General features: G+C 43.0%; 1 protein-coding gene across 2 annotated transcripts in view; it reads left to right on the top strand.

Annotated features, from left to right (window-relative positions):
- The window catches only part of TMEM131L (transmembrane 131 like), a 118,096-nt gene that overhangs the window by 38,680 nt on the left and 64,149 nt on the right, over positions 1-15,267 (top strand). The window contains exons 4-5 of one of the 2 annotated variants that reach the window (XM_044300279.1): positions 6,261-6,323; positions 8,343-8,466. In XM_044300279.1, coding sequence (XP_044156214.1) covers positions 6,261-6,323; positions 8,343-8,466 — 187 coding nt within the window. Of the gene's footprint in view, positions 1-6,260; positions 6,324-8,342; positions 8,467-13,477; positions 13,545-15,267 lie in introns of those variants that run through there. The other variant, XM_044300286.1, reaches the window with a different exon arrangement.

The following is a 15,267-nucleotide window of genomic DNA, read 5'->3' as shown; positions in this document are numbered from 1 at the left end:
TGGGATACTCGTGTAGTATGTGTGGGACTACAAGTCCCAGCTGTACAGTGCAATGACATTGCTGATGCACACAGGATCCCCCCCCCCCCCCCCCAACCTGTTCTTGTGCAATGCTTTGCAGACAGAAGAAGAGTACAGAGGCGAGAACTCCTGCAGTCTTTGTCAGCTCTGTGTTTGCACGGTGAGGAGGGATGCATGATCCTGTGCACAGCATTTGTCTCTTCAGTGCCTGGAGAAGAGGAAACCCTGCAGCTGCTTAGTACTTGAGGCAGACCCGGAGTCTGTGCTGCTGATGGTAGAAGGGGTTAAACTTTCCTGAAGAATCCAGTGGCAGGGGAGACACAGGGCAGACAGCTAAGCCAGCGGATCGGCAGTGCAGGGGGCATGGCTTGTTGCTCCAGCACAGCCTTCACAGTGACGTTTCATGCACAGAGGCAGACCTGCTCCTCAGGCTTGTGCACGGATGTCATCAGAGCAGGCAAAGAATCTGACTTCACAGGTCATGTGACACCTAGTAAAATATGAGAACAGGGCCACTGTAGATGAAAGAAGTGTAAATCTCTTAGATTTGCTTGGTTAGAAACATACAAAGAAAACAAAAGAAATAACTTGGACCATCCCTTTAACCCCTTCCTGACACCAGTTTTTCCCCTCTGACAGAGCCTATTTTTGTAAATCTGACATGTCACGTTATGTGGTAATACATTTGGAATGCTTTTACTTATCCAAGTGATTGTGAGAATGTTTTCTCATGACACATAATACTTCATGTTAAAATGAAAACATTTTTTTTTTTTTTTTTAAGGCCCAATTCAGCTTTAACGTGACTTTGAGAGGCTTACATAATAGAAACCACCCATTAGTATTTCAGAGTCCCTGGCATACCAGTACAGTGTAATTCCCCAAAAAGTTACCGCATTTTGGAAACTCTTCAAGGAATTAACCTAGGGGTATAGTGATTGGCATGAGCCCACAATCTCTTCATAGATTATTTTTTTTTTTTTTTTTTTTTAAAGATTGTGACATGAGATGGAAAATTAAATTTTATTTCAATGATATGTAGTTTTAGCCAAAAATGTTCCATTTTTATAGTGTTCATTTTGGTACATAATTTTTCCTGGGTATGACAATACCCTCATATGTGGTCGTAAGCTGCTGTTTGGGCACACTGCAGGGTCCAGAAGAGAAGGAGCACCATGTATATTCCAGGCCTAGCTTGGGGATATATACAGCACTGGTCGACAACTGTGAGGTGAAATAAAAAAAAAACACAAGAAGTGACCTTGTTTTAGAAACTACACACCTCACAGCATTTTAACCCCACATGTGTTTTGCTCAAATTAATTCACAGCGGATGGTGCAAAGTGAAAATTGCGATCTTTACACAGATATGCCGTTACACTTATTCCAGCTCACCTCCCTGGTCAGTAAATGCAGTCCCGGTTCCAGGAGCCTTGGGGTGTGTCCCCGCCGCAATCGGCACAAAATACAAAAGAACTAAGTCCTTAGTCGTAACTTAGCCTTAGGACTTAGTTCCGAAACACGTCAACTGAACCTGTATACTGGTGGATATGTCTGCTGTAAACACTATTTGTGAATAAAGAAGAAGTTTTTAGAGGACCGCTATACGAATCCGGAGCTGTTCTTTTGTATTTTATGCCGTTACAGTGCCTAATATGTTGTGCCCAGCGTATGCCAGTGTGAAAAGTAATCCTTACTATTATGCTAGGCTTCCTGCATGTCCCTAATCTTTTTCCTGACTGTTTAAGAGGGTTCAGAAGTATAAGGCTACATTTACATCTTTATTAAGGAGATCAGGCACACATCCCGGCTGTTGCGTGCATTCCCCATTTTGGAAACTCTGTCCCTCAGAGTCTTAAGGGGTGGAGTAAGCATTTTGATGCCTCAGGAATTTTACAGAAATAAATGTGCAAGTTTTCCACAGATATGGCATTTCAGTCCCCAAACTGCTGTGCCCAGCTTGTACCGTGTAAGACACACCACAGCCTTTAAATTATTAGGTGGATTATACTGGGTGCTGAAATGCCATAAATGTGGATGTGAACTGCTGTTTGGGTACGCTGCAGGGTTCAGAAGGGAAAGACCACCTTCTGGATTTTGCTGCACAGTTTTGGATTGGTTTACAGGCACCATGTTGCTTTCAGACAGCCACTGTGGTACCAGTACAGCCATTTTCTGACTAGCATACTCTATTTTTCTCTTGATGCAGCTGTGTTATTATTGTTTATTTTTTTGCGGGATGAGGTTGCACTATTATTGGTACTGTTTTTTTTTGTTTTTTTTTTTTTTTTTTTTATTGCAGCGTCTTTATTCTGCTGGAAAAAGATTCCAATTTTTATTTTAACATTTTCTACTTTTACATAATTAAAGCATTTTTGAAGAAAAGTTTTTTTTGTGAGGGCCTGTTTCGACAATTTTTATAGGTACCATTTTGGCATACATAACATTTTGAAAGTGTATATCCTTCCCGCAGTAGGGCTCGATCACTGCTCCATTGATCCTGGGAAGTTGTCAAGGTCCCTGTTTGCTGCCAGTGAATTGAAACCGTCTTGTTTTCTACCAGAGGCTGCAAACCTGTAAAGATCCTCTGTGAGCTGGACGGATTGTCCTGTGGATGTAGTGTCAGGCCAAATTTACACGTCGGTTATTCCGATCAGTGATTTTGAGCCAAAACCAGGAGTGCGTCACAAACACAGGACAGGTGCAGATCTTTCCATTACACCTGATCTCTGCGTAGGTTTTGGCTCACAATAACTGATGGAAATAACTGATCAAATAACTGAAGTGTGAACTTGGCCTTACTAATGTACCAGACTCTCAGCTTTAGGTTTGTATTGCTTTGTAGCTGCTGGATGTTAACAAGAATCCTAGTTATAGCAAGCAGAGTTCTTGAAATTGGAAGCAGTTGAAACATTTGTGAAGGAGCATTTCATTTTACTGGTGCCATAAAAAGGCAAAGTTTAACATCTGTTTTTCTACATTGCAAAAGACACCAGATATTCCAAATAGCCTTATCATGATAGATCATCTTTAGAAAAGAACTGTATGTGCATTTGATAACAAGTCTAATGTTAAATGTGCTCTTTAAAGAGCATTTCCGCCCTGGGATGCAATCACATGTGATTTATTAAGACCAGTGTTGTGTATGGCATGTGTGAAAGCTTCCTAGATTTAAAAGTTTCTCCTAAATCTTTATAGTTATTTAGTAATATTCCTACCCCCTATATTGCTGCACAACTAGGCATTGGGGCATATTTGCTAATCCTATAGATGCCATAAGCTAAGGGTTTTGGATTTAAGGCAAATTTTCCTGCAGGTTTTTCAGACAAAGCCAGAAATAAGGTATTATACTTCTCTTTCCTGCCAGTCCACTACTGTGCGTTTCCCTGCCAATGCATGGCAGTTTTAGAGGAGGGTATCACTAGTACCAGCCTCTAAAACCACCCAGAAACTACTGCTGGATACGTCTGAATAGTATTACACCACGTGAATTGCTTTCATTGCACCATTGTACTGGTGGACTTAAAAGGGAGATAAGGTTCAAGAAAATGCATCTTAAAGGCCCATGTGCTGGGCCCCTCACAGGTAATATACTTTTCCCGCTCCCCACGCCGCTCCTGCTCCCCGCACCGCCGCTGCTGCTTCTCCCTGTACATGGATGAAAACATCCGGTGTCGGAGGGGTGAGCAGCCAATGGCAGACGGTGACGAGCCTCTCTAGCATCGCGGGTGCCGCTAAGGAGGCGCATTTCTGTCCCCGCCTGCCATTGGCTGCTCCCCAAGCAGCAACCGCGGTGCGAGGACCAGGAGGGGAGCGGGGTAAGTATATTCCGTGTGAAGCCCCGGCACATGGGGGTGGGCTGTTTATGATACTGGATAACCCCTTTAAGGTACCTTTTACACAAGCTGATTATCATTAAATCGGGTGAAGCTGCACGAACATTGAGCAGTGTGAAACATTGAACGATAGAGCGACAACCTGTAGGTTTCACGATGGTTCGATAGTTTGTGTGGGCAGAAAAATCTGTGTTTGACGTTAACGAATTTTATATGTGTAAACACGAATCGTTCACTGCACGCACGATTACAATTTGTCCACAACACAGTGCAACATTCTGCTTTACAAACGAATATGCGGAATGTGCGATCGAAATTACGATTTTATGACACTAATCGGTGCAACTAAAGCAGGCATCCTCAAACTGCGGCCCTCCAGCTGTTGCAAAACTAAAACTCCCAGAATGCCCGAACAGCCTACAGCAGGGCATTGTGGGAGTTGTAATTTTACAACAGCTGGAGGACCGCAGTTTGAGGATGCCTGATCTAAAGGGTCTTGTGTAAAGGTACTCTTACTCATTGTCTGATTTAGTTTTATAAATTTCAATTTGTCATGATTTTCAGGAATCCTGCTTGCTGTCATTCAGGGGAACCTTTATTGTTTACTCCCAAGGGTCCTTATCAGACAGGCGTATTGCTTGTTTCAGTTAATTGTAGCAGGAGTGCAATTACATGCTAGCTATTTATATGAATGTATTCCACCACAGTAACAAGCCTTTTAACTCCTTAGCAAAGCACTTTAATCTCTGACCTGTTAAGAAAGGTACATGATAGTGTGTAGTGAAGGTAATTTTCATAATGGTGAACAGTGACTGTATTTGTGAGTTATAACCTCCCTTCTGTTTCTCAGCTGTGTCATGTGACCAACACTCTGCCTCTTCACCTGACACAGTACAGGAAGTCATTTATTTCTCTATTCATTCCTATGAGACTGACATTGATGCTTCCATAGGAATACATAGGGGAACTGGCTTCTTGTCCACACATAAGTGCTGTGTAAGGCTAGTTTCACACTAGCGTTCGGGAGATCCAGCAGGCTGCGCTGGCAGGGAACAGCCTACTGGTTCTCTCTGGATTTGGGATTGCCAGAAGCCATATGAATGCCGTCCGGCCCTATTAACTATAATGGGGACCGGCAGAGATCCGACAGCAAATATGCTGAGAATTGGCCAGACAAATACTGCTGCCGGATATCCTGAGAGCCAGTGTGAAACTTTGGAGAGTCAGGATGATGGTCACATGACACAGCTGAGGATCAGAAGGGAAGTTATAACTCACAAATACAGTCTCTGGTATGAAAATTACCTTCACTACAGTTTACATCATGTACCTTTCTAACAAGTCAGAGAATACATTTTTTGGGGGGAGTGCTTCGTTAATGTCATTTTTTTTCATGGTGATCTTGCGGGTGCAGTTAGTGCATCTGTGACGTCAGCAGCAGTCGTCCTGGTCCTGCCACAATTGCAGCTGCAGGGATGAGAGAATAACTCCAATCCCGGCAGTTTATCTTCTCAAATGCCACCGCAATAGAGACTGCAGGATACCAGGTGTTTGACAGAGGCAGGAAGCTCCTCAGTGACCCTTTACCACCCCGATGGGTTATCATGGCAGCAGGGGGCCTCTAGACCTGCCAACTGTCATTCCATAAAAAATTATTCTTATTTGGTACAAACACAATCATAGCAGCCTGTAGAAAAAAAAAGTTAACACATTGGTTATGACACAAGGAAAGAAAAGGTGGATTTGCTACCCCCCTTCCCTCTCAAATTAAAAGATAAAAATTAGTACATTATATGCTTGTTGCAAAAGTATTAAAATGGGAAAAAAAACACACATACATAAGGACAGGTTCCCATCAGTACCCTTTATTTCTGTGAGGATGGAAGAAATTGCTTGGTGTTAATGCCCACAATAGGCTGGTCCTTCAGGGGTTAAATCTTTTTGGCAGTGTGTAATGTTTGTCTTTTTTCCTGTGTTGAGCTGCTATGATGACTGCGCAGCAAGTGGGTGTTACTGTGCTGCGTATCCTAAGGCTGGCGTTATCTGTCCTTGTGTGCTTGTCGACACACCCATCGTCTGTGCGACACACCTTCAAAATATTGGCAGATGAAAGTGATGAAAGCACACCATAAATAGTAGTTTTCATAGAATAGTCAAAAAAGTGACGCTCAGTAGGTACTGTAGACGTGCGGAGCTGATATCGCATGCCATTCCTGAACATGTATGGATTTATTAACCCCTTGTTCCAATGCCAAGCACTGGGCTTGTGAGATAGTAAATGCTACAATTACATAGATTAGGAGATAACGTTACGACTCGCACAGATCACAATTCTCCATAGTAAAAAAAAAAATATATAGTTTTTTGCCCTTTGATGTGTAACCGTGTTGTTTTCCCTTTCAGTATTGGAAGGCCTGGTGGGAAGGCCTTACATCTCCAGCCATCTGTTCTGGATTTCGGAGCCCAGTGAGTATGCATGCTACAGGAAGTGCTTATCTGTAATATGCCTTGCATTTCTACTGAGCAGATGATAACTTCATACATGGTGGGAACTGAAGTTAAGGAAGAATTGGGGGGGGGGATCATGATTCCTTTTGTTTACTCCTTAGGCTACTTTCACACTCGCGTTGAATGGATCTCGCAAACGGAAAGCCAAAACGCCAATGTGAAAGTAGCCTAATAGTGTAATACTAGTTTTGATAGAACCAAAGAGAGGCTTTTTTTTTTTTTAGAAAATTCATCATAAACGTTTTTGATGAATACAGGACAAATTGTAATGGAGATAAAATACCTGTTACTTGGGTACATACTGCTGTAACCTAGTTTGTTCCCAGGGCAGGGCCTATTTGTCCTGATTGCCCAACTGTAAGGTTGGTAAGTATGCTTTAATGCCTCTGATGTGCTGTAGCTATATTGTTTAGGCCTCCTGCACACGACCCTGGATTTGAAAAATATAGATCCGGGCTGTGTGCATGCCACATTTTTTGCGGGCCCAATTAGTAGAAATGCCCAGTTTTGAGAAATGTTGTGACATTTTGTATTTTTACACCATTCTCTTCAGTTTTGAGAGTCACAAAAATTGTCGCAGTCTTACTCCAGTAAAGTGGTGAAAATGAAAAAACATCCCAAGAAAGAAGTGTTAGATGCACCAAGTCTATCAAACTATTAGATGAATTTGGTGAAAATTAGGGCAACACAAATATAGCTGCAAAACTGACTTTAAAAATGTCCCCGTGATAAACCTCCCCCTAGATTCCCCCCCCATTTAAAGCAAAAAAGCATGTTCCCTCAAGTAAGCATGACAATGTCCGTCTGCAGTCTCCATTTTTTCTTTCAGTTTCAGATCGCCTGGTTTACAGTTTATAGCCTGTTGCCAGTTTCAGACTTTTCTTGGGATGCTGTTGCCTTCACTAGCTCCTATGTAATGGCACCGCTTTATTCTTGTACCATTTCTAATACAGCACTAGGGTCACCTCTCCTCTGTGTAGATGAAGTATCTGTTCCATGCAGACCGTCTAGAGTATGGGAAGGGATTACACAGACTATACAGAAATAACATGGTTGGACATATTTAATGACTGGTATTTAAAAAAATTGAATTTTTTTTTTACATTCTTGAAGCAGATTAACAAGACAAACTGTCTTGGTCCCTTCTACTGAAGAGCCGGGCCTCTGCTTCTCAGATTTCAAGTGCAGGCAGAGAAGAAAACAACATTTCTAGTGTTTTGTAGGGGAATTCGAAGGGGGCCATAACTTGTGTCCTATAAAAGATTTGTCTTTGATATATATCTATGGCAGGAGGTGACGGGGATGAGCCTCCCTAGTGTCACCCGTGATGTTAGGGAGGTTTGTCCCCATGACCCCCTGCAATTGACTGAGCCCCCCGACACTGGATGTTTTCATCCGCGCATGGGGAGAAGCAGCGGGGACCAGGAGTGGCGCGGGGATCCAGTTGGTAGAATATCAGGGCTCATTCAGAAGGCTGTATGTTTTTTTGCAATCCGTAAGAATGCGGATCTGTTTTTTTTGCGGGCAGTCTGTTTGCAAAAAACTGAATGTGTTCCGTATGCGGATCCATAGAATTGAACGGCGCCACAGAGCTGAGTTTTAATGACAAACATAGGACATGCTCTATCTTTTTTGCGGCCCCACGGAACAACGGATGCGGAAAGCACGCGGTGTGCTGTCCGCATCTTTTGCGGTCTCATTGCAAATTAACGGGTCCACACCTGTTCCGCAAAAATGAGTAACAAAACATACCCCGTCACCTGAGGAACAAGTGTTTGCCCAGGACATATGCAACTGATTTAATTCTTCTATGCTGCTCTATTGTTGCTCTTAATGGAAGAAACTGATTATAGAAGTATACAATGCACCAGTGCTTCCCGCTGTTCTCTTCCTTGCTAATGACTTAGTGTTCTTATTGTCATATTGACTGCTAAAATGGTAACGCAACCAAAATAATTCTTCTGCCTTGTTTCACAGATCTGTGGGTCTCCCCAAAGTGCAGACGTTCTGTGCTTTCAACCCTAGCAGGGACACAGATATTGAAGTGAACTCCGTGTTTACAAGTGGTAGAAATTTCCATGTGTCTCCTGTACATAGCATGGTGAGTGCTGAGGTGCTTTTGGAAACTATGTGCTGGATGAGAGCCAAAACATTTAGCTTTTCTTGGCACATGTCCTTTGTGTATCAGCTCCTAGGACAACCCTTTTCCCCAACATAGGGTACTCTCACACTAGCGTTCTAGTTTTCTGGTGTTGAGTTCCGTCACAGGGGCTCAGTACCGGAAAAAAACTGATCAGTTTTATCCTAATGCATTCTGAATGGAGAGCATTCCGTTCAGGATGTCTTCAGTTCAGTCTCTTACGTTTTTTGGCTGGAGAAAATACCACAGCATGCTGCAGTTTTCTCTCCGGCCAAAAGTCCTGAGCACTTGCTGGAATGCCGACATTCATTTCCATTGAATGCATTAATGTCCCAAGTGTTCCGGCAAAATGGATCTGGTTTTGCGGTCTGAGCATGTGCAGACCATTAAAATGAGAAAAATTAAATACTGTGTCCGTTTTTCTGGATGACAACCGGAAAGACGGATCCGGTATTGCAATGCATTTGTGAGACTGATCAAGATGCATCTCACAAATGCATCCGTTTGAGTCCGGATTGCTGGATCCGGTAGGCAGTTCCGGCAACGGAACTGCCTGCCGGAATCCTCTGCCCCAAGTGTGAAAGTATACAGTTGCACTTTCTTCTGCTAGAGAGTGACTTGATGTTTTTTGGAAGATTGGAATCGAACAGGTGAGACAATCTGGATAAGGCCTCTTTCACACTACAGTATGTCCATTTCAGTGTTTTGCAGTCCGTTTTTCACGGATCCGTTGTTCCGTTTTTTGCTTCCGTTGTGGTTCCGTTTCCGTTCCGTTGTTCCGTTCCGTTTTTCCGTATGGTATATACAGTATACAGTAATTACATAGAAAAAATTGGGCTGGGCATAACATTTTCAATAGATGGTTCAGAAAAAAACGGAACGGAAACCGAAGACATACGGATGCATTTCCGTATGTGTTCCGTTTTTTTTGCGGACCCATTGACTTGAATGGAGCCACGGACCGTGATTTGCGGGCAATAATAGGACATGTTCTATCTTTCAACGGAACAGAAATACGGAAACGGAATGCATACGAAACACATTCCGTTTTTTTTTGCGGAACCATTGAAATGAATGGTTCCGTATACGGAACGCAAAAAACGGACCGCAAAACGGGAAAAAAAAAATGGTAGTGTGAAAGAGGCCTAAGGGTGCATTCACACGACCGTAAGTGTTTTGCGGTCCGCAAAACACTGATACCGGCAGTGTGTGTTCTGCATTTTGCGGACTGCACATGGCCGGCGCTATATAGAGAATGCCTATTCTTGTTCACAATCGCGGACAAGAATATGATGTGCTCCATACTTTTTAGCGGGGCCACGGAACGGAACAACGAATGCGGACAGCACACGGTGTGCTGTCCGCATCTTTTACAGCCTTATTAAAATGAATGGGTCCGCACCCGTTCCGCAAAATTGTGGAACTGAGGCGGATCCATTTATACAGTCGTGTGAATGCACCCTAAGGCCTCTTTCACATGGGCGTCGTGTTTTTTGCCCAGATAAGATGCAGTTGCGTTGCAGGAAAATGCGTGATTTTTCCGCGCGAGTGCAAAATATTGTAATGCGTTTTGCACGCGCGTGAGAAAAATCGGCATGTTTGGTACCCAAACCCGAACTACTTCACAGAAGTTTGGGTTAGGTGTTTCGGAGATTGTATTTATAAGGAAAAATAATAGCATTCTTAATACAGAATGAGTAGTACAATAGGGCTGGAGGGGTTAAAAAAAATAATAATAATTTAACTCCCCTTAATCCACTTGTTCGTGCAGTCCGGCTTCTCTTCTGCCTTCATTCTTCAGGACCTGGGTAAAGGACCTGTGGTGACGTCACTGCGTTCATCACATGGTCCATTACATGATCTTTTTACCATGGTGATGGATCATGTGACTGGCCATGTGATGAGCGCAGTGACATCATCACAGGTCCTGTACCCAGGCCCTGAAGAAATAAGACAGAAGAGATGCCAGGCTGCGCAAACAAGTGGATTAAGGTGAGTTAAATAATTTGTAATTTTTTTTAACCCCTCCAGCCCTATTCTATGCATTCTGTATTAAGAACCATGTTATAAGGGAAAATAATAAAGATTGGGTCCCCATCCCGATCGTCACCTAGCAACCGTGCGTGAAAAAAACGCACAAAATAGAGCATGCTGCGATTTTCATGCAACGCACAAGTGATGCGTGAAAATCACCGCTCCACAGCCCCATAGAAATGAATAGGTCCAGATTCAGTGCGGGTGCAATGTGTTCAACTCGCGCATTGCACCCGTGCGGAAAGCTCCCCCGTGTGAAAGAGGCCTAAGTGATAATTTTCTTGTGATTATCAGTCACATTTCTAAATGGATCCTGATAAAAGGCAGTACTTCTATGCCCGCAAAAGTGTTCACTGTGCAAGTCCTCTGACAGTATCTGAATAGCAGAGAGCCATAGTCACCATCATGGCTTACCCATAGATCTGCCAACATCGTGGGCTTCTTTGAGACAGATGAATAATTGGTTTTCTCAAACTTTTATGTTGCTTCCGATAAATAAAACACCTTCTTAAAGTTTTTGTCCACTGCTGCCTTCCGAACATGAGTTCTATGTCTTACTGTTGTTATGTTGTTGACTTAACCAGCTTGCAGTGACTTTCTACTTATTGTTGCAGCTAAGCTCACTTTAATGTTTTGTGAGGAAAGGTTGTCATTTAGAAGGCGGAGGGTAGAAAATAGTAATGGCCCCTCCCTCCCATCCTTTAATTACCAGTTCATAAGTCTATAAATTATATAGTGCGACTGTTAAAATTAGTGATTCCATTACTTTTTTTTTTTTAAAGCAAGGAATCTCAGCTGGTTCAACATGAAAACCCCTTTTAATAGGAAAAAAACCTCTAACCCTGGGTTCACACCTGAGCGTTCTGAAAGGAGCTCTCTGTATGCGTGATTGTACTGGCGTTTACAATCGCGCATACAGAGACAAGCGAACGCCCATTGTCACGCGTTCCCGAAAGTCTGTGTACGGGAACGCGCGACAAAACGCCCCAAAGAAGCTCAAGAACTTTTTTGAGCGTAGGGGCGTTTTTCAGCGTGTTCAAACGCGCTGTAAAATGCTCAAGTGTGAACCAGGGCCATAGGGAAGCATTGTTTTTAATGTGTTGAGCGTTTTACAGCGCGTTTGAATGCGCTGTAAAACGCTCAGGTGTGAACCCAGCGTCAAGCAGTTGGCTGATCACAGCTGCAGTGGCTTCTGAAAAATCCCTAGAATCAGCTGGTGTCACGACTGGCTTCACATTTTCTCATCAGAAGGAATTGTAGTCTTACCTAGCTGGGCCAAGTCAGCCAGATAGAAGTCACTTTTTTAGCACCTTTCCCCCTCTAGCTAATAGAATTGTGTAGGGGGACCTGTGTGACATCCATATACCCTTAATTCGAGTGTAGCTGTCTTCTCGGATGTCTTTTCAGAAAAATTGCCTTGTGTACATGAGCAGTAACACCATTTTTGGCCATTACTTGTAAGCCTGCTTTTATCACTAGGTTTGCCCTCTGTAGGCTCCAGAATGGTTGGAGACTAGCTGCTACGATGTCTCCTGTACACTACTCACACAGAAGATGAGATTGTTCTCTTTACAGAGACTGGTAGCTTATTCAGACCATACTCCGTGACCAGGTGACGCTCCATTGTCTGGAACATGGTATACAATGATAATGTCTTCCTGTTGAGTAATAGAGGTCTGCATCCTACATGTCTGAACTTTAAAGGAAAGGGCTTCACAGAGAGTCTGGTTGATTTTCCACTTAGATTCTCTCTGCTAACTGGGTGCTGGGTGAATATACATGTTAATGAAGGGATCCTTTAAAAGAAATGTCATTCAGCCCTCAGAACATCATGTCATGTTGGCTGCCACTAGTGTATATTATTTTGTCACCGCAGCAAAATTTTGGAATAGGTTATCTAGAGCCGCAAGTTGGAAAAGCAGCATTTTTTCAGGGACAGTGTCCAGGAAACCAGTTTCTCTCTTGATTCCTCTGAGAATGACTGAGACTTCCATATAGGAATGAGTAGAGAAACTGACTTCCTGTTTACATAGTTGTCAGCTGGAGAGTTAGAGTAACATGCCACAGCAGAGGATCAGAAGGCAGTGGATAATTCTAATGGGTCAGAGCATTCCCAGGCTGCAGGTGTTAGCCTAGCCCTTCAGCACATCGCTTTACCTCCTCCTATCCCTGTTGCCACTCCTCCTCCCCCCAACGAGTTTGACAGGGCCAGGCATCTCCATTGCCTTGACGCCTGGCCCTGAAATCTCATGCATGCGCAGGTGCAGTTAAGGGGTTGTCCCTGCATGCACTGATGGTACTGCTGGTAACTCTCGCGTGAGATTTCATGCTTCGGAGCATTGGGGATGGCAGGCCTTGTTAATCTCATCCTCCAATCAGCACTTTCCCTTCAAAAACTAGGAATTACAATGGGGCAGAGCAGCGGGCCCCTCTAGCTCACGGGCATAGAAGTGGCATAGCCTGTCTCTATTGGAGGTACACCACTGCCTATGTTAACCCTTTTAATGTCAGGTTTGTATGCATGTCAGATGTAGATAAAAAAAAAAAAACAGGTGATTTTGTTTTGGATTCTTTCAAATGGTATAAGAAAGGGAAAAGTTTCTAACAAATAACAGAATATTATTTTATAATGTCAACAGAAAAAGGAAAACCTGATCCTAGATTTCCAGGACTGCTTCTCTTTCATTATAGAAATGTATTAGTAGTGCTGTTGGCATCCCGAGTCCTTGTGCTAAGTGCCTAGCCTAGTATGTGAGGTCAGTTTTTGGCACGTATATGCCATGTGCCTGCCGTCCTCAGTCAGGACATTGCTCTCCTTGTTTTGCAGTCTCTAATGCACTGCAGATGTGGTTCTGAGACCAGGGGTTTGAGTACAAGACCTGTGCATATTTGTAAAGTAAGTCATTGCATAGCTGTCAGGATGTGTAGACGAGTAAGTGCCTGAACCCAGCACGGAGATGGAGCAGAGAAATGTGCACCGTTACAAAACCCAGCTCAGCTATACGGTAATATATAGTAGGGCACAGTTGCTGATTGGGGTGTAGTGTAGAGTTTCCCCAGCCCTCCGCTGCTGTCACTGCTCTACTTAGAGGCTGCTTTGTTTTTCTCCACATGCGCTGGAACTTTTCTTTTTTATCGTTTAAACCATATGTGTTTTTTTGTGTTGTTATTGTCTGATCTGCATTCTGTAACACAGCAGCCCTTTCTTTTTTCTGTTCTGCGGTGAATAGAAATGTAACCTGGCAATTTCATGAAATTCTGGAACGCGGAGTACAGGAATCTTGGAACGAGCAGTTATTGCTGAGTTACTTAATAGGGAGCCTCTGACTAGGGACAATGGCGTTCCTTTCCAAGACTGTTCATCTATTGTTCGCTGGGGTTACAAACTCCTTTATTCTAACTTTTTATAAAAGACTTTTATGGAAATGGGCCTTGGAAAGGCAACCCTTTTCTCCCCTAACCATTACCTTTTAGGGACTTGTTCAGGTTTTGTGGAGAAATTATATTGGGTTCAGTGTCTAAATCCTCATCAGATCCACTAACATTGCACATCCATTGCAAGTGGTTAGGCTGTTTTTCTATCCCATTCACATGCTGTAGAAAAATAAATTGTGTGGTGGATCCTCCGTTGGCCTGTGATTTCTTCCACAGATCTTCTTGTAAATATGCATTGGAATTTCCAAATCCTAAAGGAGTGAACATAGCCTTTATGGAAGGTTATATTCACGGATGAGCGAGTTCGGGTTGTGGTATAATTTGAATTGCGTTATGAATTCAGTTACCACGGACCATAACGGAATGCCTTTAGAGGCATTCCGTTATTCATTCCGTCATAACAGAAGTGTATGGCCTGCATAACGGATCCGTCCCGTTTCCGTTATGCAGGGGAGTCCTCTCCTGCATAACGGAAACCGGATGCATCCGTTATGCAGGCCATAGATTACTATTATGACAGAATGCCTCTAAAGGCATTCCGTTATGCATACCATCGTGGAATTGCGTTATGGTCGGTGGTAACTGAATTCAGATTATACCACAACCTGAACCCGAATTTCAAAATAGGAAATTCGCTCATCCCTAGTTATAGTCACATTTATTCCTTTTGGTCTGTGTTTTGACCACTGCAGAGCAGGTTTGGTTACCTTTTACTAAAATTGAAAGAAAAGTGTGGTGAGGATGAATATTTATTTTATGCACTTATATAGCGCTGCTATATTCCGCTGCGCGTTACAGACATCCTGATAATGGAATATTCTCATCAGTTTTTTATGGCCTTTACTGTGCAAGATAAAAAATTTTTTTTTTTTTCTGGTAGCGAAGGGTACAGTGATAACGAATATGTGGGGGATTTTTATTTTTTCAAATTTTTTCTATAGAAAACCTTTTTTTTTTTTTTCCCAGGAAACACGTTGTTTTGATTTTTATTTGGGGATTTTAAAAAATAAAACTAACTCTTTTACCACTTATTAGTCCCACAAAGAGATTTTGACATGCGATTGTTTAATCGCTTCCACAATACACCGTACTGCTTATGTAGTGCAATGTATTATGCTGCGAGTAGAAAACTGACTATTGCATGAGATACTAGGCATACACATTAGGCAAGCCTGGGAGCCCTCGTTAGACCCCCAGCTGCCATGTAAAGTCATCAGCCCCCTGTGATCGCACTCGCAGGGGGCCGATGACTGAGAGGAAGCTTCCTCTTTGAAATCACTTAGATGTCATGAG

This window comes from Bufo gargarizans, chromosome 1 (assembly GCF_014858855.1).
Source record: "Bufo gargarizans isolate SCDJY-AF-19 chromosome 1, ASM1485885v1, whole genome shotgun sequence".
Lineage (NCBI taxonomy): Eukaryota > Metazoa > Chordata > Amphibia > Anura > Bufonidae > Bufo > Bufo gargarizans.
This window is presented reverse-complemented; position numbering and strand designations above follow the sequence as displayed.